Source organism: Loxodonta africana, chromosome 21 (assembly GCF_030014295.1).
Source record: "Loxodonta africana isolate mLoxAfr1 chromosome 21, mLoxAfr1.hap2, whole genome shotgun sequence".
NCBI lineage: Eukaryota > Metazoa > Chordata > Mammalia > Proboscidea > Elephantidae > Loxodonta > Loxodonta africana.
In genome coordinates, this window is record NC_087362.1 from 29,177,141 (window position 1) to 29,201,948 (window position 24,808).

Sequence of the window (24,808 nt, forward strand, 5' to 3'; positions counted from 1 at the left end):
GCTTGGTGTTTGTAGGAAAAGAATTGCTGGTCCCACTGGAGAGCCAGAACGGCTCACAGGCCGTGCGCTGAGCCCCTCCATCTCCCACAACCCCACTGAGGGGCAGGTACCTGCCACCCCTGGTATGTGCTGTGTGGCACGGCTTGCAAACTCCTGGAAGCTGTGCTAGGCTTGTCTGAAGACTGAGACCATCCACACATCCATGGAGCCCTGGTGAGCTGTCTCACCTGTTGGCCTCAGGTGGGCTCAGGTTTCACAGCCTGGCTCTCCCCCGACCCCAGAGGGCCTGGCAGCCCAGAGGGCTCCGTCTCCAGGGGTCTGGCCTTGTCCTGGGTCTGCGTCAGCGGGTGAACCATAGACATGTGGACGTTCAGGTTGTGGGCCTTCTCAAAGCGCCGGCCGCACTGGTCACAGGCAAAGTCCAGCTCAGTCTCAGCCTTGTGCTTGGTCATGTGGTACTTGAGGGAGGCTCGCTGCCTGCACTGGAACCCGCAGACTTCACACCTGAAGGGGCAGCGTAGGTGAGCAGGACACAGAGATGACACGCAGACACAACCCAAGCCAGATGTGACCCCATACCAGTCTACCCACTCACTGTAGGGGGATGTGTGTACAGTTGCCCCCACACCCAGCCCGGCCTCCTTACTACCAGGGGGACATGTGAGCAGATGCCCCCATGCCCGACATGATCCCCTTACTGCAGAGGAGACATGCGTGCAGATGCCCCTGTGCCCAATGTGACCCCGTGCTAACCCGCCCACTCACTGTAGGGGCTTGGCTCCTGAGTGGCGCATCTGATGCACGAGGAGGTGCTTGCGCTGCTTGAAGGTCTGCCCACATTCATCACAGATGTAGTTCCGTACCTCTGGGGACCAAAGGGGGACAGGTGTCACCTGCATGTCCATGTCCTCATGGGAGATAGGAATGTTATCCTTGAGGAAAGTAAGTTTATCACATTCACACAAGATGAGGCGTGGCCACGTAGAGGGCCTCATTTATCGTAAAGGACAGGTGAGTGGTGTCAGCCATCTCACTAAAGGCTTCTATATCACTTGAAACAATGCATATGGTGGGACGCCCCTTATAAATTACGTGCATTTCAAGCCTGTTTTTAAAGATGAACAGAAGTTCTTAATGAGGTTTTATAAATGGCATTGTCACAGCTACTGCCATGCTCTAAGAAACCAGCCCCATATTAAGGGCCCCAACAGCAGGTAGGGGGCTACCACAGGAGTATAAATAGATGAATGCTTTGGAAATCAATTTCTCACACTCCTGAGTAAAAGCAAAACGTTCACTTGCCCCCATTACCATAAACTCCACTCTGAGATGTTTTCCCTAAACAGGGCTCACAGACTTTCCACAGTACACATTTCGCTTCCCAAACCTGCATGTGGCTACACACCTACAAACACCTGATACAAGCTCCACAAGGCAAATCCACCTCTCCCTTTTAGGTGCTAATCCACCCTGAATTCTTAGTCTGTTGTCTCATGTTTTGTAAAAAACCCTGATAAGCACATTCAGGCAAAGATCCTGGAACTAATACAAGTGTCTATTAACACAAAATGGTTTAACTGTGACTACAGTTTAGATGTGACTACAGGTACATGTGACCCGATGATGGAATGAATGAGTTAGCAAATAAACAAGCCTTAGAATGCCAGAGAGGGAAAAAGGAAATCACAGGTGGAGGGGAGATAAGGAGGAAGACATAGCACATGGCCTCCCTGCTTCCTCACATGCGTGTGCCATTAATTTGCTGAGATTGGGGGGTTGGAAAACACGTGTGAGACATGAGTGCTGTCAGGGATTGAATTGTGTCCTCCAAGAAATATCTTGTCAACTTGGCTTGGTCATGATTCCCAGGGTTGAAAATCCTACCTCTACAACATTAATGAGGTGGGATTAGTGGCAGTTATGTTAATGAGGCTGGACTCAGTCTACAAGATTAGGTTGTATCACTTGAATCAATCTCTTTTGAGATATAAAAGGAGAGAGCAGAGAGACTGAGGGACCTCATGCCACCAAGAATAAAGAACTAGGAAGGTATGGGGTGCCTGCCCTGAGAAGCTCTTAGATCAAAGGAAGATTAATGAGGAGAACCTTCCCCCTAGAGCTGACAAAAAGCCCTCCCCTGAAGCTGGCACTCAATTCGGACTTCTAGCCTCCTAGATTGTGAAAGAATAATTTGTCTTTGTTGAAGCCATCCATGTGTGGTATTTGTTACAGCAGCACTAGATAACTAAGATAAGCATTCTGCATGCTGGTGGAGCAGGTGTAGAAGGGTGTGGCTGAGGAGCATTCACTGTCTCCTTTACACTTTTTCTATTGAGATTTGGATAATTCATGTTTTATAACCCAAAAGGACACAAAAATGTTTAAAATGACAACAGCCTCCCAGGGGGCTGCAGAGACCTGCTACAACTTCTGGATGGACCCCGAGTAAAGAGTTGCCCATCTTATAATTTTCCATGTACTCAGTTCACTGTACATCCTTCACCAGGCCTCACCTAAAGAGCCCTGGTGAGAAGTGGGGAGGAGCTAGGAGCAGAAGGGAGGAAGCTAAGGATTCACACCCACCATGGACGAGGCGGACCTGGGGCCTGTACAGGAGGGGATGTGTCCTAGGTTGTTGCCTGAGGAGCCAGCAGAGGCGCCACCTTGCCATGGAGAGTCAGCAGTGTGGTACAATTACCTGTGTGGATGAGCTTCACGTGGCGCTGCAGGTAGCGGTCAATCATGAACACCTTGTTGCAGCCAGGGTGTGGGCAGGGCCTCTCACGGACCTCCTCATGATGCTCCTTAATGTGCTTCTGCAGAACCAGGGAGCTGTGAGCACTGCCCTAGGCCACTACTGCCCTTCCCAGGCCACGTGCTCCACACATAGGCAGGTGGGCCATCCCAGAAAGAGGACAGAGCCAAGCTTTCCCCAGGCCGCGGGCAGACAGCTGGCTGCCCACTGCTCACCTTCATGCCATCAGCACCCCTGTACACGGCTGTGCAGCCCTGGTAAGGACACTTATAGATGGTGGGCAGCTCCTCCCTGCAGGGCAGAGAGAAAATGTGTGAGCCACCCCACAAGCACCCACACACGTGCATCCATATACAAACATGCCCTCACACGTACCCATGCCCCACATGCACGTCCCTACATCCACCACTCCCACATCCACCTGCATGTGCACCTACACCCCCACCTGCACACACACCCACACCTGCATCCACCCACATGCACACGAGCACACGTGCATGCACATGCGCACATGTACCCATGTCCCACATGCGCGCACACACGTGCACCAATGCCCCCACATCCACCCGCGTGCACACACCTGCATCCACCCACACACGTGCACCAATGCCCCCACATCCACCCGCATGCACACACACCTGCATCCACCCACACACGCACACGGGTACCCATGTCCCACATGCGCGCACACATGTGCACCAATGCCCCCACATCCACCCGCATGCACACACACCTGCATCCACCCACACATGCACACGGGTGCCCATGTGCTTGCACTGCGGGCTCCTCACCTCTCACACCGGAGTTTCTTCTTCCATCCTGGCTTGGGCCCTGGTTTCTTTCGAGTTTTTGGTTCTTCAGACCGTTTGGCCTCTTTGCCTTCACTCTTCCTACCAGAAACCCTGCAAACACAGGTGGAGCTGGTGCCAGGCACAGGTATGATCTCCCTTTGTGCGTATTTTCTCTCCTCAAGTGTGGGAGGCTTTTCCTAAGCTCTGATGGCAAGGCCGTCTTGGTCTCCATGCTAGCTCTAACCAGCCTCAGACTGACCTTTGCCTCCAAAGCCATACACTCAGTAAAGGTACAGCAGAGGGACCTCGTAGCAACCATGGAGGGCAGGGGGAGGTTGCACAGGACACACCTACTACCTGAACTCACCTGCAACATGAGCACATTCTCTGAGCTAAAGCTTGCCCCCCTCTAAGCATCAAAAACAGTTTTGAAGAAAATTATGAAAACATTTTAGGTGACTATCCTCCTCTTTAAAAAGTATATTAAAAGAAACTCTCTGAAAACAATATTCCATGCAAATACTAATGAAAAGAGAGCTGGAGTGGTGATTTTAATATCAGACAAAATAGACTTTAAATCAAAATCTGTTGTAAGAGACTAAAGACATTACATAATGACAAGAAGAGTCAGTTTATCAAGAAGATAGAACAATTATATATGTGCCTAACCTAAGAACCCCAAAATATATAAAGCAAACACTGATAGGACTGAAAGAAGAAATAGTTCTACAATAAAAGCTAGAGACTTCAACACACCGCTTTCAACGGACAGACCATCTAGAAAGAAAATCAATAAAGAAACAGAGAATTTAAGCAATACTATTATTTTTTTATTAACCAACTAGACCTAACAGACATATAGAGAACATTCCACCCAACAACAGCATGATACACATTCTACTACAGTGCACATGGAACATTCTCCAGGACAGACCAAACGTTAGGTCACAAAGCAAGTCTCAATAAAATTAAAATGACTGAAGTCATACAAAGTATCTTCTCTGACCATAATGGAGTAAAATAAGTATTAATAACAAAGAAAACTGGAAAATACATAAATATATGGAAACTAAACAACACACTATTAAAAAAACCAATAGGTCAGGAAGAATTCAAAAGAGAACTCAGAAAATACTTAGTCAAGTAAAAATGAAAACACAACATATCAAAACTTATGGAACGCAGTGAAAGCAGTGCTGAAAGCGAACTTGTAGCTGAAAAAGCCTCCCTACATTTAAAAGATCGCCAATCGAACTGAAAGCAAAAAGAAGGATAGAGATAACTTTAAAGATCAGAACAGAGATAAATGAAATAGAAAACAGAAAAAGAGAACCAATGAAACCAGAAGTTGTTTTCTGAAAAGATCAATAAAATCAACAAACATTCAGCTAGACTGACAAAGAAAAAGATGCAAATATCCTAAAGTGGGGACATTACTACCAACTTTAAACAGAAATAAAAACGATCATAGAGAATATCGTGAACAACTGCACGCTAACAAATCAGATAACCTAGACAAAATGGACAAATTCCTGGAAACACAAACTATCTAAATTGATTCAAGAAGAAACAGAAAATCTCAATAAACCCATAACAAGTGAAGAGATCGAACAAGTATCAAAAACCTCCCCAAAAAGAAAAATCCTAGACCAAATGGCTTCACTGGAAAATTATACCAAACGTTTATAGAAGTGACCCCAATCCTTCTTAAACTTTTCCAAAAAATAGGAGAGGAGGGAACACTTCCTAACTCATTCTATGAGGCTAGCATTACTCTGATACCAAAGTCAGACAAAGACACCATAAAAAAATAAAACTACAGCTCAATATCCCTTATGAATACAAGTGCAAAAGTCCTCAACAAAATATTGGCAAACCAAATCCAACACCATATTAAAAGGATTATATACTATGGCCAAGTGAGGTTTATCCCAGAAGGCAAGGGTGATTCAACATCAGAAAATCAATAAACGTAATACACCACATTAACAGAACAAAAGAAAGAACCCCATAGTCATCTCGATAGATGCAGAAAAGGCATGTGATAAAATCCAACACCCTCTTGTGATAAAAAAACATTCAACTAGCTAAGAAAAGAAGGGAAATTCCTCAATATGATAAAGAGCATAGATAAAAAGCTCACTACTCAATGGAGAAAGACTGAGAGTTTTCCTCTTAAGATCAGGAACAAGACAAGGATGACCACTCTCACCACTTCTATTCAATGTTGTATAGGAAGTCCTAGCCAGACAAATTAGGCATGAAAAAGACATAAAACATATCCAAATCATGAAGAAAGAAGTAAAACTATCCCTTTTGGTAGATGACATGATGCTATATATGGAGGACCCCAAAGAATCCATAAGAAAAAGTAGAGGCAGAATACAAAGTCAACACACAGAAATCAGTTGGGTTTTCGTACATCAGTAATGAGCAATCAAAAAAGGAAATTAACTATTTTATTTATAATAGCAGGTAAAATAATAAAACGCCCAGGAACAAATTTAACAAAGGAAGTGAAAGGCTTGTACCCTAAAAACTATAAAGACATTACTGAAAGACATTTAAAAAGACCTAAATAAATCGAAGGACGTTCAGTGCTCATGATCAGAAGACTTAATACTATTAAAATGTTAATACTACCTAAAGCAACCTGTAGATTCTAGGCAAAATCTATCAAAATCCCAACAGCCTTCTTTGCAGAAAAAGAAAAACCAATTTTCAAATTTATATGAACTTGAAGGGGCCAAAAATAGACAAAGCAATCTTGAAAAAGTATAGAACTCATACTTCCTTATCTCAAAACAAAAAAGCTACAAAAATTATAACAGTATGGTACTTTTACTGGATCAAATGAGACTGGGGGAACCCCTGAATCTATTCCCTGGAAATAATCTTTAAACTCTGAACCAAAAGTATCCCAGGAAGCCATCGTTAAACTAAAAAACAGTTTTGCTCAATTAATAAAGAATGTCTACCTTCAGCATTGTGGTCCTATAAGCAATTATGTATATTAACTTAAACTGGCCAACAGTTAATCTAAAACACAGATGAAACTTTAGGGGGATAATCTAAATTAATGGTGATGTAACAATACAAGTAGAGATAATGAGAATGGTGACACAATATAAGTATGTAACCAATGTCATTGAAGATATGTGGAAATTGTGAATGGATGTATGTTTGGTTGTGTATATTGACACCAAAAAAAAAAAAAAAAAGTCTGGTACTGGTATAATGATAGACGCGTATACCAATGAGACAGAATTGAGAGTCCCAAAATAAACCTGTATATCTACGGTCAAATGATTTTAAAGAAGTGTGCCAAGTACATCCGATGAGGAAAGAATAATCTTTTGAATATATGGTGCTGAAATGCTGGATTCGCCACAAGCAAAAAAATGAACTTGGACCCATACCACACACCACATAAAAAAATAACTCAAAATGGATCAAGTACCTAAATGAAACTCTTTTGAAGAAATCATAGTGGTGATGCTTTGGGACCTAGTCTTCAAAAATGGGTTAAAAAAAAAAAATCATTCTGCATCCCACTTTGGAGAGTGGCGTCTGGGTTCTTAAACACTAGTAAGTGGCCATCTAAGATTCATCAATTGGTCTCAACCCACCTGAAGCAAAGGAGAATGAAGAACACCAAAGACACAAGGAAATTATGTGCCCAAGAGACAGAAAGGGCCACATAAACCACAGACTACATCAGCCTGAAACCAGAAGAACTAGATGGTGCCCAGCTACAACCGATGACTCCCCTGACAGGGAACACAACACAGAACCCCTGAGGGAACAGGAGAGCAGTGGGATGCAGAACTCAAATTCTCGTAAAAAGACGAGATTTAATGGTCTGAGACTAGAAGGACCCTGGAGATCATGGTCCCCAGACCTTCTGTTAGCCCAAGACAGGAACCATTCCCAAAGCTAACTCTTCAGACAGGGATTGGACTGGACTATGGGATAGAAAATGATACTGGTGAGGAGTAAGCTTCTTGGATCAAGCAGACACATGAGACTATGTGGGCAGCTCCTGTCTGGAGTGGAGACGGAGGAAAGATGAGAAGGCAGAGGGGGACAGAAGCTGGCTCAATGGACAAACGAAAATAGAGTGGAGAGAAGGAGTGTGCTGTCTCATTAAGGGAAGGGTAACTAGGAGTATACAGCAAGGTGTATATAAATTTTTGTATGAGAGACTGACTTGATTTATAAACTTTCACTTAAAGCACAATAAAAATTAAAAAAAAAAATTTTTTTTAAGGTTTAAAAAAACCACCAAAAGCAGGAGCAACAAAAGACAAAGCAGATAAATTTAACTTCATTGAAATTAAAATATTTTGTTCATCAAAGGACTTTATGAACAAAGCAAAAAGACAACCCACAGCCTCGGAGTAAAATTTTGGGAACCATGTATCTGACAAGAATTTAATACCCAGAATATATAAAAAAAACTTCTACAATTTCACAAAAAAAGACAAACAACCCAGTCAGAAATAGGGCAAAGGACTTGAATAGATATTTCATCAAAAAAGAAATACAAATGGCCAAGAAGCACATGAGAAAATGCTCAACAGCACTGGTCATTACGGAAATGCAAACCAAAACTACAATGAGATACCATTTCACACCCATTTTTTAAGATGGTATGGATAAAAACAACAACAAAAAAAAAAAACAGAAAACAACAGGCGTTGGTGAGGATGTTGAGAAATCGGAACTCTCATCCATTGCTGGGAGGATTGTAAAATGGCACATCTGCTGTGAAAAACAATTTGGCAATTTCTCGAAAAGTTAAACATAGAATTATCATATGACCTAGCAATTCCACTCCTGGGTATATACCCAGAGGAAGTGAAAGCAGGAACACAAACAGAAACGTCCCAGCATTACTCACAATAGCCAAGAGGTGGCAACAATCCAGTATCCATCATCAGATGAATGGATAAACAAAATACGGTCTATACACACAATGGAATATTACTTAGCCATAAAGGGAAATGAAGCCCTGATACATACTAGGACATGAGCCATGAAAACACCATGCTGAGTAAAATAAAAGGTCAAATACTGTATGATCCCACTTACACGTATTACCTAGAATAGGCAAGTGTATACAGACCTAAGTTTATTGGTGGTTACGAGGGATGGAAGGGAGAGAGGAAGGGAGAATCATTGCATAGGGGGCACTAAGCTTCTGTTAAGGGTGATGGAAAAATTTGGAAATGGATAATGGTGATATTGAACAACAAAATGGTTGTTGTCACTGAACTATACACATAAAAAACGCTGAAATGACAGCTATTTTGCTACATGTATACTGACTGCAAAAATAAGTAAATAACCTTTTTGATGGCTACTGGCTGCTCCTTCCTGCCCTATCCCACCTCATACCCTGCCAACCCCCGCATTCTGACCCCACACTAGATGCCATCCCCCAAAACACCTCTCCCCAGGCCAGACGGCGGCCTTACTTCTTCTCCGGGTACGGCTCGAAGGACTCATCGGATGACGGGGCATTCTGCTTCTTGTCACGTTCATCGTCACTCAGGAAGTCTCTGGGGAGGAGAGAGGACCCTCAGCCAGGCCCTGGTCAGGGGGCAGGCCATGCAGGACAAAGTTCAGTTCTTCCAGACGTTCCCACAGAAACCTAAAATGCCCAAATCTCCAACCCCGCTTCCTAACGGGACAGGCCACTGAAGTCAAACAGGCCAGAAGACCACCCGCAGCTGCACTCCAAGCTACAGCCCTGCAATGAAGGGCCCCTTAGAGGCCTCCCAGGGCATGAGACCCCCAGAGCAAGTGGCCTTGCCCCAAATGAGCTTCAGAAGTCAGCTCCTCGCTCTGTAACTGCAGGCTCTGTCCAGCTGTCAGATTAGCTCTTAGTCATTTCAGAGTTCACATAGACAAAACAAAACAAAACCCTACCCATCTGTAACATTTACCCTGATACGTAAGCTGCTACTGAGTCTGTCGTGCAGCATACAGAGCCGTGCCCACAGTCTCCACACCCCGGGCGGCCAGCCAGCCCTCACCCTGGTACTTCCAAAACTACTGGTCATTCATTTTGAGCACCCATGGGAGCAGTGACAGAATGGTGCTGTCCTTTTCCTGGTCTGGATGAGGGCTATGTTGACTATCCAGCCAGACACTGGAGGGAGCAGACCCTGAGGAAGACCCCCAAAAGCAGGTTCTGTCCTCCTCTACTGCTTCCTGCATGAAGCCTCTGCTTCAAGTCACAGCTAAGGGCAGAGCCTGGCCTCCACACTGATGACATCTGGGGTTGGGACAAGACTGAGGGCTTTAAAAATAAGAATAGTGAACAGTGAGGAAGGACCCAACCAGGATGCAGCTTTAACAAGGCAGCATTCACCTGCCTGAAGACAAAGACCACCACGCTCCTCTGTGCTGCATCAGGCCGGGGCCCTTGAGGCCTGAGAAGCCCCCATCAGGAAAAAAGCCTTGCCAAATGCAGGCCTGATGCTACCTCGGAAGCCCCCCCACCACTCCTTCCTCCCAACCTTGAGAGTAGGGGGAGGGTCCTGAGCAGGGGCCAGGCAGCAAGCACCTAGGATGGCGGAGTTTGGTTTTCGAAGAAGAAATTTTAGGCTGTTGAAACCCACTCTTCTCTCACCCCTCAGAAAGGTCACTGAACTCGTCTTTTACCCGATCATCCGATGTTGAAGACAGAACTTGCTTCTCACTCAACAGCCCTGAGAAAGAGAAAAGGTTCCTGTTACCACAGTGCCGCCCCAGCCTCAGGCCCCACGTACCCCTTATCTAGTGCTAAGCACAGAAGCCCTGGGGAACGTCCCACATCAGCAAGTCCAGCCCCTTCAGAGGTTCAGACTCAGCCCCGGGGTGGGGAGTTAGCTATATGCTTTGGGTGTTCTCAAGTAGTTAAAGAACCATTTTTATCAAAGTATTACGTGCACATAGTTTAAAAATTCAAGTGGTACTAAGATGCTCATGAAGCAACAGTGACCCCCTGGCTAACCCTGTCCCAAGGCCCTTCGACCCATGCCAAGCTGCACTTTTTTAAAGTGCCACCTATGAGGATCGAGAGCAGCAGGCTCGAAGACTGACCCCTAGCCTCCTAACACCAGTGTCCCCAGGCAGCCATCATGGGATCTGGGCCCCAAATAAGGGGCCTGTGTTCTCCCTTGTCCACACTGGTCCCACTGGAGTGTCCTCAGAACGGCTGGCTGAGGTCCAGGGAGTGACCTGCAGCTGGCCCAAAACATCAGCCTCAGCAGCAGCAGCCCACCCTTCCCCCGAACCCCATGGACAAGGGCTCCATTATTCTCTTCCCTCAGGCCTCTCAGCCCACGGGAACAGCCAGTACCCTCTGCCCAGGGTGTGAGGCTAGAGAAAGACTGGAGATCTGAGACACGTGTCTTTACAGAAACTGCTCAGACAGGCTTCCCATGAAGGGCCCACAGCCCTAACCAGCTGGCAGCCCTGACTTCCTCAGCCTAGTATGCAGCTGAAAGCTCCTCCAAGGGGCTGAGCCAACTCCCCCACCATCCCCGCTTATCTCCTCTGCAGCGACCCAGAACCCCCCCGCTAAGGACGAGGGAACCTGGATCTAGCACAGGCTCTTACCTGGAACCCCACTGGGGGGTGAACTTGGCTGGGGCGGGGGGCTCTGCCCAGACCCCACAGGACTGCCATCCAAGGGAGGCTGAGCCGCATCCATGCTGGGCAGTGCCTCTGTCTCGGCCTCAGTTATGGTCCCTCTGCCCTGGGAGTGCTGGGGGCCAGCCCCAGCAGGGTTGGGCCCCTGACTGGGGGTGAGGTGCGGGGCTGTCTCCTTGTCCCACTCCCACTTGACCGCCAGCGTGCTGTCCAGCACAAGGGCCCCACAGCCGGAGTCTGTGTCCATGACGTAGTCGTGGCCCTGGCCGCAGCCCCACACGGCTTGGATGACGCCGCAGTACTCAGAAGAAAGCATCCTTTGCAGGCTGGGCAGGGCCCCGCAGCCAGCTGCGTGCCCGTGCACCCACCCAACCAGGGCCTGCAGGCACCGGGGGCTCCATGTGACCAGGTCCGCTGAAGAGAGTCGACAGAGTCAGCCCTGGCCAGCACCTGCCACCCCGGCTGCCCGTGTACCCGGACACTCACCCGGACACGTGCCCTCCTCTGCAGCAGTCTGGGACTGAGTCCCGGCCCTGCAAAGGATTGTGTGGCCATGAGCAGGAGGAGCACACCCAGCAGCTCAAAGCTCTGTCCTACTTTCATGGCTGTCCCCAAGGTCTTGAATGTCCTGCTGTCCTTCAGATACTATCCACTCTCCCTGAACCACCCTGCCCTCCCCGTCTCATAGCCCTGCTTGAACCTCACTCCCCACGCTTGTATAGTGGTGCTCACACCATATGCCCTCCGCAGAGGTTCCCAGCCAGGCCTGCTCCCACACCTGCCCCCAGAACAGCACCTGAGGTGCCTGGAGGACACTGCCTGGTCAGTGAGTGCCTACTTTGGACAAGGCTTCCGGCGGCCAGTTGGGGAGACGTTGACCCTCTGCAGGAAGGAACCGAGGAGGCTGTGGCACTGGTAGAACTGGGCATGGCAGTTCTTGCAGACGAAGGATGACAGGGCTGGATCCTGGAGAACGGGCACCCCCAGAAGGCGCTGGAAATCCCTGATGAAAATGCGCTCCCCAGGGGGCGTTCTCCCCACACTTTCCCCAGACCCCCTGCTGGAGATGCTGCGGAGACTCCTTGAGGAGAACTTCCCGTGGCAAAGGCGGCAGTGCCCCATGGCGAGCGCCCGGCCTGGTCCTGGGCAAAGCAGCGGGGGACATGAATGGTCAGCGGGAGGCCAGCTCCTGAACTCAGCTGCTCTGCTCAGCTTGGGCATCTGGGAAAAAGCGCCCTAGGCCAAAGACCACTAACCTAAGCGGAGGAAAGTGCTGGGCTCCCAGCTCAACATTTAGGCCGAGACAAAGCTTTTTAGAGGAACTTCCAGTCCAAAAAAAAACTTTCAAAATATCCTAAATATCTCCACAGCTCCGACTACGGCCCGTCTCGCCTAGGCCCCCCTCACACAAGCGCCCCTCAACCCGGCCCCCCAGCCCCGTCGACCTTCACCCCGTCGCCTCGCACACCATGCCCCCTCACCCTGGCCCACTTCCCCCGCCCGGCGAACTCGAAGTGATAGTGCTGGCACCTGGGCTCCCCTTCCGCCCAGAAGGGTGACGCAGAGCCCACCCGGCCCACCGAGCAGTAACTCCCTGGTCCTCGCGACCCCTCGGTCGGCTTGAGGAGAAGGGCTGAGGCTCAGAGAGGGTGAGTGGCCACCTCAAGGTCACAGCGCGGAGAGCCCGGCGTCCCCCGGCCAGTCCACCCCGCCCCGAGCGCTGGTCCTGACGTGCCGGGCCGCCCCCCCATCCCGGACCGCTCGGCCGCCTCTTCGCCCCTCCTCCAGGAGAGACCCGGCCCGCGCCCCCGGCCCCCGGCCCAAGTCAGGCCCACATACCTGCCTCCTCAGCGCCGTCCTCCGGCGCCGCCGCCGCCGTCCCATCCGGGCTCAGCCCACAGCTGCGGGCGGGGCGGCCCCGAGCCCGGCCGCCGCCACAGGCGCCACCGCCCGGGCCCCCGCGCTGTCGGGCCGCCCCGGACGACAGGAAGCGACCGAGCCGGTCCCGCTTCATGGCGGCGACCCCACCTAGACCCGGCCCGGCCCGCTGCGCGCACCGCGCACGGCGCGCGGCCTCGCCTCGGCCCGCTCGCTCAGTACCCCTCGGCTCCGCTCGGCCCCGCTCGGCCCGCCAGCACAGTCAGACTCGCCTCCGCTCGAGCCCGCTCGGCTCTGCTCGGCCCCACTCGGCTAAGTTCGGCTCAGCTTGGCTCCACTCGGCCCAGCTCGGCCTCACTCGGCTTGATGGCAGGGGGCGGGGGCGTGGTGGGGCGGGATGGAGGGCGGGGCGTGGCGGGGGCGGGGCCCGTGCGGGCCGCGGTCCAAATCTCTGAGGCTGTACCGCCCTGAAAGCGTCCCGGTGACGTCCGCAGGCTCGCTTCCCGCTCCATCCGCGAGAGGAATAGTGCCCAGCGCTGACGCCTAGAGAGCGCCGGCCTCGGGCTAGGCAGTGTGCTGAGCCTTTGACGTACGGCGACTCATTTAAACCTCGTGGCAGGCCCGTGAGGGACAGCAGACCCGCTATACCTCTTTGTGGAAGGGAAACGAGGCGCTGACGGGCGGACGCTGGGCCCCAAGAGTTACGCACGGAGGTGGTTGGCCCTGCTCGGTCCGCCAGCACGGTGCCTTTCGGCATTGGAGGGCTTTTCAGAATACTTAGCCATGTTGCTTGAAGTTTCCTTTGATTTTTTCTTCTTTTTTGCAATTTTTTATTTAAGTACATACACATACAGAAAAGTACCAAAATCATAAAGCGCAACTAGCGGGACTGTTCGGAGTTAGAGGGGTCCTGGACGTGGAGCGAGGGCTCGGCGCTCAGGACAGCTACGTGAAGACGTTGTCATCGCTAATCCGCTTTCCCAGATGGGGAGACCCGGCCTGCAAGCCGAGGCCCGTGGTCCAGAGTCCGCTCCTGGACCCTAGCAGGGCCTGGCCTCGGATTACCAGGCCATGGTTCCGCCACTCTCGCTTTGGCCCATTCTGCCGCGGGAGTCTTGCTCCTGCGGCGGAGCAGGACGACGGAAGTGCTTCCAGCAGGGACCGCCCCGTCCGGCGGTCCGTCGCTCCGGCGTTCCACTGCCCGCGCAGGCAGAGTTCCGGGCTCCCGACCGCCCGCCCCGCCCCTTGACCGCCACCACTGCCTCCCCCGCCCCGCACCATGGCCGCTGCGGCCGGGGATGGCGCGGTGAAGCCGCTGCAGAGCGCTATGAAGCTGGCTAACGGGGCCATCGAGCTGGACACTGGCAACCGACCCCGGGTGAGACAAGGGGAGGCGGGGTCCGGCGGAGGTTAGCCCCCCGGGCGGGGGCGGGAGGCGGTCGCGGCGACGGCCGGGAGGGACCCCAACCTGCTGCAAGCCGGGTGGGCGAGGGCAGAGCCGGCCAGGCGGCGAGGTTGCTCTCGGCCCTGCCCGAGCTTCGGCACTTGGGGGCGCCCACGCCCACCTTGGGGTAAGAAGGCTGGACCCGGCGGTGCTGAGGTCTTGCCCTGCTCTGCGACCTTGGACAGCTCACTGCCCTCTCCGGGCCTCAGTGTTCTCCCCTGTTCAATGAGTCGGGGAATCAGAGCTGAGATGATATTGTAGAGGGGATTCAGAAATGTCTGTGAACTAACCCCCAGAGTTTTTTGTGTGTGCATCCTTTCTTCCTTTTTTGTAGATTTAATCAGATTCCCAAAGGGGACCGAATCCAGAAAATATTAACTGTCAGCCCAATAGTGCTGCTTTGGCTGTTCAGGGCCTGTCTGGAAGGAAATGCAGGGGGTGGAAAGGGTGGCTTGTTCCTGAGATTGGGAGCTGACTCTCAAGGTGGGGACCAGGTAGAAAAACCGCCTGGGCCACACCAGACTGCCCAGGGTAGGGAAGAGGCTGTGCGTGCCTAAGAAAAACATCCTAGTTTCTGAATCTGCTCCTTCTCCCACATTTTTTCTGGGACACCAGGTGCCCCCACAAGTCAAAAACCCTGTCCACAATCTGCCCTGGTCTTACCTCTGAGTAGACTTAAGACGGGTGGCTTGATAACTGGGATGCCAAAAAAAGGACAAAAAACCATCATGCCATGGTTCTTAATGTCCTGAGCAGCAGAGAGTGTTCAGCACTAGTCCTCTGACTCCTGTGTGCTGAGGGGTACTCACCCTGAGGATCAGGAGAGGGATTTTCCAAAACCTAAGGCAGGAAGTAATTCTAAGATTTGCAATATCATCCCTCTTTAACATCACAGGAAATACTTATTTAAAGCCACTGAATGAATGGCTCCTGAGTCATGACACAGGAAGAAAAATTATAGAGCGTAAAAAGTGAGAGCAACTGCTGAGGCTGCTCCCAGCCCTACTCTGCCAGAAAGAAGCGCAGTGAAAGGAGGACTGGTGTCCAGCTGGTCTCGGCACCCAGTGCCTACTGCAGATCTTGTAGGAAGATGTGCTTTGGCGTTGTTTGCAGGTGCTGACATCTTTTCCTTCAAGTCTTAGAGAGCCAGGATACTATCATTAGACTACTGCACAATTACCAGCCAACTACAGCAGACTAGATGTCTCTGGTGTATCTCATGATAAGCAGGCACTGCTGTTTCTGTGGGTCCAGGCATTGCATTTTCCTGGAGGGGCACCAGGCAAGTGCGATGGACTCATTCACCTCCGTAGCCCTGATCCCTGCCATTTCTTTTCCCTGGGCACAGGAGGCATATACAGAATATCTGAGGAGCATTCACTACATCTCCCAGGTTCTGTTGGAAGAAGCAGAAATGACCAAAGGTATGGCTCTGAACGTCGCAGGTCCTCCCCATGCTGGGCTAATCATGGGAACATAGCCCTCAGAGAGTCTCAGGCCTGGACATCTCCTGCCAGCATGATCATTAGCAGAAAGTGGACCAATAGCACTCAGCAAGCACCAGCTGCAATAGCATGATGCAGGGGCCAGAACGGACAGGTGCTGCAGGCAAGAGGATGGAGAGCTGGGGTGGGGTGTGATGGGAAAGGCCACAGAAGCACTCCTGAGGAGATGACATTGAACCCACTGATGGGTGGAGTGACCCATGCCAGGGTCTGGAGAAGGCATTCCCAGCAGAGGGATGTGCAAAGACCCTGAGGTAGGAGTGGGTGGTGTGTTTGTGGAAGGCCAGTGGAGAGGGAGAAGGTGAAGTTAGGGTTGGGCAGGTTGTGCAGAGCTCTGGGTACCTTGGGTTGGCATTGGAGTCATTCTGATGTGAGGAAAAGACCATGAAACACTTTGAGCAGCAGGCAGGAAGCCAGATCTGTGTGCAAACACAGGCGAGTGATAGGGTGCCGAGAAATGAGGTTTTTCTCTCAGCACGTCCTTATTTGTGAAATGACATAGCAGCTGCGTGGCCTATCTCACACAGAGGGGTAGAGTACAGGAAAAGCCCTCAGTGAGGAATAAAGAAAGGCCTTGTTTAGGTAGAGAACTCCAAAGGTCCCCTTTCCAGTGAGGGAAAGAAAGTTAATCAGATGCTGGGCTGGCCAAGCCTGGAATCTGCCTCAAAATCAAGAGGTAAACCCAGCTTTCCCATACCTTGTTTTCACTTCAGCAAGAATCTGATTAGCAGTCCAGCTGAAGGTAACTGGCCTTTTTTTCTCCTGTTCCCCCAGAAGCCGGGGAAACAGTGCCCCTAGACACCTCGAAGATGCTGAAGTTGGCTGAACAGTGTTTGGAGAGGGCCCAATCAACTGCTGCCAAGCTGGGTGGGTCTCCAACAGAAGGAGGTTTCCTGAGTACACCCAAGTCTGTGTCTTTTTATGGAATGTGGGGCCATCCTACTGACCCGTGGCCATGTATGGCTTACAGGGAAACCATGCCTGAAGCCAGCCAAGCCTATGACTGCTGCAGTACCCTCACCAACCAGTCGACACCGCCGGGTGTACTCAGATGAAGGGGGCAAGCTCTCTCCTTTTCTACCTCCTGAAATCTTCCAGAAGCTTCAGATGGTGGAGTCACAAAACTCTAAAAAGTAAGATGAGTTGAGCCTGGGGATTGGGATTAGAGGCTGGGCAATATGAGTTGGCCACGGAAATTTAGTCAAAATAGGTCCCAGAATGGGAATTCCCTTGTACCTGAGAGAAGCAAAGGCAAAACCTACTTGGAGGAAAGCATTTTGCTTTTTCATAAAGTCGAATAACACACTGTCAAAAATAACCAAACACATGAGGAAACAAGAAACTATTAGGGAATGACAGCAGAAACAGACCTGCAAAGTCTCCAAATATTGGCGTCATCAGACACAGATTATAAAACAGTTATGTTCTTTATATCTAGAGAAACCAAGAAATTATAAAATCTTGAGCAAGAAAACATAAAATCTGACTGAGGAAATAAAGAATTAAGTAGGACTTCTAGAAATGAAAAATGCAACTGAAGTTACTATTTAAAACTAACTAATATATATATATATGTTTTCTAGTAGAAATAAGCCAAAAAAACAAAAAATGGAGTGGACAAGTTTATAACAGGAGAGTAGACATAGCTGAAGAGAGAATTAGTGGATTGGAAGAAAAGTCAAAGACACCCAGAATGCTTCATAAAAAAAAAAATAAAAGAGCGATGGAAGGTCTAACATAAGTTTACTGACATTCTAGAAGGTGGAGAGAAAAAAAATGGCAGAGGGTCATTATGTTGAAGACAATGGTGGACAATTTTCTAGAATTGATGAAAGACATCAAGACACAGATGCAAGAAGCCCAGTGAATCCCAAGTAGGACAAACAAGGAGGACCTGCTCCTCTTGGCCCTGCTCTGGCCAGCCCTCCAGGCTCTTCAGGAGGTTCCTCCCAACCCCTCAGTCACCTCATCTCTGCGTGTATTGCTGTGGGCACAATACTTCCATCCCAGGAAACACTTTCCCTCCTCAGTCTTGTTTCCCTTGGACCTACCCTCTACCGCCCTGAGAAGAGGAAGACATATATAGGACTGAAAGCTTTTCCGTAGGGTGGCTGTCGGTCACTGTCGTTGAATACACTTGGTTTTCCCTTTCACATGCTGCAAACAAATTTAAGTCTGGCCCATGTGGTACCTTTAAAGAATTATGTTTCATTGCCAAATATGTATAACTAGTTTTGCATAAAAGTCCAGAGTTCCAGCTTCTTTTGAAAAGTAGAAGTCCTGCTAATACCAGGCCCACATTTTGGCAGGGCAGCAATCACCCCCCAAACCACTCCCCTCTCCTGGCCTTCCCCTCACCACTACCTCACTTTCTGGTCTCAGAACCAGGTGGGGGTGAGAGGGAGGCTTATTGGAACACCAAAGCATTCCTGGGTTTCCTGGGGCTAGACAGCAGCTGTCCCCATTTCCAGGGAGCTGACACCCCTGGAGGAGGCCTCTCTGCAGAATCAGAAGCTGAAGGCTGCCTATGAGGCCCGTATGGCCCGTCTGGACCCCACCCAGGCTGTGCAGAAGACGTCCCTGGTGAGTAGGGTCTAGGGAGGGCCTGGGGATGAAGGGGACAACAGGGGGAGGGGACAGGAGTGGCCTTACGAGCTCCTTCCCTTGCTAGACCCTGTCCCTGCAGCGGCAGATGATGGAGAACCTGGTGATCGCCAAAGCTCGAGAGGAGACGGCACCCTTTCTGCCCGTCCTTGGTGTCCCACGGAGACATCCAGAGTACAGCCTTGGGGAGGAGGTCGGGCAGCAGTATGGATGCTGGTTGTCAGTGAGGAGAGCAGAGGTGTTCTTCCGGGGGGTTCTCCCTCCCCCACATATACTTTTGTCTGCTCATGTCCTCCTGACCTCAAACAGGCTGTCCCCTCCCTCAGAAGCCTTTCTGGGAACGGCCCCCTCCAAGTGGGCACCTGCCCCCTTCCCACCCACTGAGCCCTTGTGTCCACTGTACCCTCCTGGACCTCGTGGGTGCTCAGTGCAGGTGTGCAAAGAGGAGGGTCAGGGTGGGTCATCCAGCAATGGCTCCTTGACTCTGTGTCCAGCTCCAGAGGAAGATGGAGGAGCGCCGGCTGCGACTACAGGAGGCAGCCAACAGGTACGTCCCCCACACCCCCATCTCCCAACAGCTGCATCCCCCATTCCTCACCATCTCCCAACAGGTACGTCCACTGCCCCCCTTCCCTCAGGGCAGCCATGGGGATGAGGCCTGGCCTTGTCCACCCACCCCTGGCCTTTTCTCCCCTTTCCCCCAGGAGGTTCTGCAGCCAGGTTGCCCTGACCCCGGAGGAGCGAGAGCAGCGGGCCCTCTATGCTGCCATTCTTGAATATGAGCAGGACCATGTGAGTCCCGCACAGCTTGGAGCAGCAGCCCAGCCCTGGCTCGTATGGCCCAGTCTGATCAAGGCGACATTTACGTCCTCTGGGCTTTGAGAATGTCGAATGTAGCAGTAGACCTCTAAAGGAATAGGCTCAGGGTGGCAAATGATCCAGGGATAGTCCAGACCCACCGGGGTTGGGATTCTCCAAGAGGCTTCCCTACACCCCAGGAAATGTGTCCACAGTGAGATGGGGCATTCTTCCATGGGCGCTGCGCACCCACCAAGCCCCCTGTCCTGCAGGACTGGCCAAAGCTCTGGAGGGCCAAGCTCAAGAGGAGCCCTGGGGACCTGTCACTTGTCACCAGCCTGGTCTCCCACCTCCTCAGGTACCAGGGCCCCAGGCACCCGTAATAGGACCTGCAGAGCCCCTGACCACTGGCCTTAGGGGACCACGGGGGAGGGGTCAGAAGGGAAGTGAGTAATAGAAATTAGAAGGAAAGCAAGTAATAGAAATCTGGCAGCTCAGATGTAACCCAGCATGGGTGGGACAGGCTTTGTTTGCAATTTACCAGCAGGAAGTAAGATAGGACTTCTCTCTGGTGCTTCCCAGTATTGCTGCTTTGTAGAGGGGTGGTGTCTCAGATGAGGTCCTGGGTGGGGCCGGGGGATGTGAGCTGTCTCTCCCAGTCGCCCCCGCCCCCTGCCCTGGCCCTGTAGCTGTTTGCAAACCTGCACCTCCCCCACAGCCTTCCTGACCACCCCATCTCGCAGCTCCTGCGGAAGCTTCAGGGCACAGTGTACAGCGCATTGTACCCAGTGGTGAGCAGGGCCACGCTGAGCACCACGCCCGCCCCCGGCTACTGCTCTCTACCCTCAGACACTGAGGGGCCAGTGGCCCCCGGGAGCCGGCGGCTGCGTGCCTCCCAGAGCCTCCACTGCGTGTTGTGCCCCCCGGAGCCAGCTCTGCGGCCACAGGACGGGCTCCCCAACAGAGGAGCTGATGGCAGCCCCAAAGGGCCTCCCTCACCCCTGGGGGATGCCATGTCCCGTCTGCGGGACAAGGACAGCTCCTTTGAGGACCTGGAACAGTTCTTGGCTACATCCGAGAGGTGGGGCCTGAGCCCCGGGGGGCAGTCCGAGTCACCGAACCCCGGAGTTAAGAGAGAACCCTTGCTGGAGCAGCTGAAGAGCACCGTGAAAGACATCCATAATGCCATAGGTAGGAGTGGGGGCGGGGCCTGGGCCAAGGCGAGGCCAGCCTGGACTTCCTGGTCCTAGCTCACTGCCTGGGCCCTGGGGCAGTGAGACAAATGGAATGCTCATCCTGGGCCTTGGGATGGGGCAGGGACGGGGGGCTCTCAACAGGCAGCCAGGCCCAGCCGTAGCTTGTATACCCCAGCCTAATCCAGGTGACCTTTATGTCCACTGAGCCTTGGGAATGTTGAATGTAGTGGTGGACCCCTTAAGGATGGCCTCAGGTGGCAGGTGATCCAGGAATAAAGGGCTCCACGGTTTTCTGAGAGCTAGGGAGGAGAGGCCTTCAGTCAGGCCTTCTGTGGGCACTGTCCACACTGAAGGGCTGAGATGGGACCCCCACCACCCAGCTTCAGAAATCTTACCTGCAGTACCAGGGGCAGGCCCTTTCTGAAGGAGGCAACCCTATCTTCCCCTCCCCAGACCTTGTCTCAGTAGTGGCACAGGAAGGAGGGGCCGCTGCAGCCAGGTCTCAGGTACCCTCTCCAGACCCCAGGCCACAGGGGTACAGAAAGGCCGAGGGGGCAGAGGGTGGGTTTGAAGGTGATCAGAGGGAGGACCAGGCCAAGCCCCTTCCCCAAGGAGCCAGCTGGGGAGCAGAGCCCAGGAGAAGGTCACCTTCACTCCGATGTTGAGCCTTCCAGAGAGATGGTGGTGCCTCTAGAACCGTAAGCTTTTCTGGGGAGCACTGGGGTGGTGCTGCCAGGTCCCAGTTGTCCCCACAGCCGTGTCTGCCCCACTTTTCTACCACAGACAGGCTGCTCTCACTGACCCTTCTGGCCTTCGAGGGCCTGAACACGGCCGCCGCCAAGGACCGCTGCCTGGCATGCATGGAGGAGGCCTTCTTCTCCCCACTATGGGCCCCACTGCTGGCCCTATACAGGTGGGCCCAGCCAGCGCCCACTCCACTGGTCTCTCCCAGCCCATGGGGTCTCCTCCGTCACTGGCTCCCTGCAGAGGATTGCAGCTCTGCCCTACTGTACTGTGTTTGCAGTGGCATCCCCTCCTCCCATGACGGGGTCCTGGGAGCACCTGGGGCCATTTGCTGGGGACACACTGGCAGCTTTCCTAGCTGAAGCCCTGCCTGGGCAACTGTGCCCTCCATCGCCGGGATGGAGCCCCTGGGCCGGGGGCTAAGCTGAGCCTCTGTCTGCCCCAGGAGTGTGCACCGAGCCCGGGAGGTGGCCCTGAGCAGGAGCATGGAGCTCTATAGGAACACGGCCCCCACGGCTCTCGGTGTCCCTGCCAAGCTCCTCCCCCAGGATGCCGAGGCCCAGGGCACAGGCACCTACCCCTATCATGCTGCAGTCCAGGAGCTGGGGCTGCTGGTCCTAGAGAGCTGCCCCCAGAAGAAGCTGGAGTGCATTGGTGAGTGGGGCGGGGGACGGGTGGGGAGGAAGAATAGGGAGGTCTCCAAGGTGACCTGGGCCTTAGTCTTCCAAGCTGCAGATGCTTCTCGTGCTGTCAAATGTGTGTGTGTGTCGGGGAGGGGAGGGGTGCACCTATACACTGGACATGGGAGATGCGAAAGTGATACCCACACAGGGATCCCCAGCTCTGTACATCAGGACAGGCAAGCCCACGTTTATGAGGGTGGCCAGGCAGAGGGGTTCCCTGTACCACCCACTGGGCCAAGAGAAGGCCATAGATTGGGAGTCAGGCCTCTCACCTAGCCACCACAGCCCCACAGGCCCCTGCAGCCCTACCATCATGCCCCCACCCCAGTAGTCCAAGCAGCCCCACCCAGGGCTTCCTGCTGTATCCTCTTGCACCCCCTGCCCCAGCCTCCACCCCCAGTTCTCACCCGAAGCCCATGTCTATGCCTGCAGTGCGAGCCCTGCGGGTCATCTGTGCATGTGCGGAGGACTGCTGCCGGGCCCAGGAGGCCAGTGTCCCGCCCGGTGCTGCTGCTATGTGAGTGAATGGGGCAGCAAGGACTCAGTCCTGCTTCTCCTGGCTGAGCTTCACAGAGCTCTCTGCCCCATCTCCGCTCCCAGGACCTGGGGCTCAGAGAGGGCAGGGGCAGAGAGCCCAGCAGGACGCGCTGCCGCCCCTCTGTGCGGGGGAGGGTCAGTGCCTCTCAGCTTGGGGCCCCCAGCAAATCTGGTGAAATTCAGGGTCTCCTCAGAAGAATGTTCTCAGACCCTCAGGTCGGGGGTGGGGCGGGGGCAGATATAACAAAGACCCTCTTCTGGACATCCCCAGCTTCAGTCAGCTGTAGGGGGGGCCTCTTTGCCTCCCCCACTCTTCCTAGAGGCTGTGGGCCTAGGGCCTCAGGCTGTAGTCTGGCATCTCTACAGGGGTTGCTGGCGCCTACCCGCCGAGGTCCATCTGCCTGTGCTGGGTGAGTGACCCGGATCCCAGCCTCCTGCCCAGACCAGTGTATGAGGAGGCGGCCCTCGCCTCCTCCCATCCAGGCCCTCGACCATGTGCACCTCAGGCAGGTCTCTTCTAGCAGCCTGTGGCTCCATCACTGAGGATAGCAGGTCGATCCTCACAGGGCTGTTGTGAGGGTCACACGGGACACAGACACAACAGGCGTTGGAGGGGGAGTCGCTGGAAGCCCCCAGCCAACAGCGCCTGTGCCCAACAGTGGTGCTGATGACCTGCTGCCTATCCTGTCCTTCGTGGTGCTGAGGAGTGGCCTCCCCCAGCTGGTGTCAGAGTGCGCAGCCCTTGAGGAATTCGTCCACGAGGGGTAGGAGCCCAGGGCAGGGCAGGGTGGGGGCGTAGTGGAGGGGCTCCAGTCTGCCACACGGGACGGCCTTGCTCATTTGCTCCCCAAGACCTAAACCAGGCGCCTGAGCCTATCCAGCCATCCCTGATTCAGCGCCCTCTGAACAGTATCTGCGAGAGGAGTGGGCTGTCTGGGGAGGGGTTCATTGTCCCAGTGAGGGTTCTGAGGGGTTCACACTCAGTGCCTCCCTTGGGACTGTGGAGTGTACGCTTCGCCCCAGGAGCCACTGTGAGGTCAGTGGACAGAGAACAGCTCTGGGGTGGCCTCAGGGCCCCTCCGTGAACATGCCCCCTGATCGACTCCTCACAGGTACCTGATAGGAGAGGAGGGCTACTGCCTGACCTCACTGCAGAGTGCCCTGAGCTACGTGGAACTGCTGCCCCAGGGAGCCCTTGGCAAGTAGCTGGGTGCACCCCAGGCCCCTGCCGCCCCCCTGTACTCAAGCCACACTTCCCAGGAGCTTCCACTCTGCCAGAGGTCAGATGGCAGGAGGTTGTGGTTGGGGCCTCCAGCTCTGTCCCCCTCCGTAGCCCAACACCTGCTCTCAGGTTCTATCCATAACAGGATGGGGCCACCAGCAGGGAACTAGGCCCCTCTCTCTCCCGCCCTAGGTCTGAGAGGTTATGTGGAGGGATCCTGGAGCACCCAGGGGCCCACCTGTTCAGCCCATGAATGTCGGGCCACACCTGGGCCAGACCAGACAACCCCCTGGGGTGGTATACACTGCTGCGTATCAGGACAGAGAAGGGGCTCTCCTGTTCCACCTATAACAGTCACTGCTCCCTTGAGCCAGTTTCTTATTGGAGCCAAGAACCAGAGCCTCCAAATCAGCCCAGAGGCCAGTTCTCGAGGCCTTTGAGACTGAACTGTTTATTTATTAGACACTAACTACTTTCCCTCGAGGCCTAGGGTCTCTATCCTGACCTGGGGCTTAAGCCTCACACCCACCCATGCTGGGTCGACCAACACTTATTCCCACTGGGGCCACGTGAGCCTGTGTCCAAGTGAGCCTGAGTGTTCACACTGCCCACTCTGACTGTTACGTGCTCCCTTGGTGCTGGGCATGGGACACTCACCTGGCTGAGAATAAAGAGATCACTGTTGTCGTCACCCTGCCTAGCTCGCTGCGCCCCATCCTATATTCTGGGCAAGCCAGGCAGGCACAGCTATCCCTTCTGCTGACTACAGAGGAGGCAAAAAGGCAGCCTGGGCAGAGGAGGTGGTGAGGGGATTGAGCCTCATGCCTGCCTGCACTCCCCAACCCTCTGGAGCAGGAGCCTCTTGATAGACGCGTTCTGGGGGTCTGAGACGCACCTCCCCCACCCCTGGCCCTCAGTGGCTTGGGTAGGTGGGGAGGCTGAGGTTAGAGGTCTTCACTGGGCAGGGCCTAACAGCCCCAGAACACTGGCCCTAAAGAGCTCTAAGG

At 53.0% G+C, this 24,808-nt stretch overlaps 2 protein-coding genes and 1 long non-coding RNA gene across 11 annotated transcripts; 1 reads left to right on the plus strand and 2 right to left on the minus strand.

The window, feature by feature from the left end:
- Positions 1-57: 57 nt before the first annotated feature.
- On the minus strand, positions 58-13,219 carry ZNF276 (zinc finger protein 276). Its single transcript, XM_003418125.4, has 11 exons — positions 13,030-13,219; positions 12,029-12,332; positions 11,677-11,723; positions 11,158-11,604; positions 10,187-10,265; positions 9,027-9,110; positions 3,547-3,657; positions 2,971-3,046; positions 2,699-2,816; positions 766-865; positions 58-504 (listed from the first exon to the last, which is right to left on the minus strand). The coding sequence occupies exons 1-11, from the start codon at positions 13,202-13,204 to the stop codon at positions 237-239; spliced, it is 1,809 nt and encodes a 602-aa protein (XP_003418173.4). The 5' UTR covers positions 13,205-13,219; the 3' UTR covers positions 58-236.
- A 320-nt stretch (positions 13,220-13,539) lies between these two features.
- Positions 13,540-24,054, plus strand: VPS9D1 (VPS9 domain containing 1). 9 transcript variants are annotated; one of them, XM_023558028.2, is made up of 15 exons: positions 13,541-14,446; positions 15,861-15,936; positions 16,795-16,884; positions 16,988-17,150; positions 18,489-18,600; positions 18,689-18,751; positions 19,116-19,168; positions 19,326-19,413; positions 19,692-19,777; positions 20,138-20,610; positions 21,399-21,528; positions 21,805-22,013; positions 22,475-22,559; positions 23,239-23,343; positions 23,692-24,054. In XM_023558028.2, exons 1-15 carry the CDS (start codon positions 14,348-14,350, stop codon positions 23,783-23,785), a joined length of 1,926 nt encoding a protein of 641 aa, XP_023413796.1. In that variant the 5' UTR covers positions 13,541-14,347; the 3' UTR covers positions 23,786-24,054. The 9 variants fall into 9 exon arrangements, 8 of the variants coding, with proteins under 8 accessions (XP_023413793.1, XP_064129693.1, XP_023413798.2 ...); XM_064273622.1 differs by having other exon boundaries at positions 13,542-14,446; positions 16,792-16,884; positions 18,689-18,859; XM_023558027.2 differs by having other exon boundaries at positions 13,542-14,446; positions 16,792-16,884.
- LOC135228355 (uncharacterized) lies at positions 14,112-16,806 on the minus strand. The gene is made up of 2 exons (XR_010318818.1): positions 15,176-16,806; positions 14,112-14,730 (listed from the first exon to the last, which is right to left on the minus strand). It is a non-coding gene; the product is annotated as an uncharacterized LOC135228355 (long non-coding RNA).
- Positions 24,055-24,808: the final 754 nt, after the last annotated feature.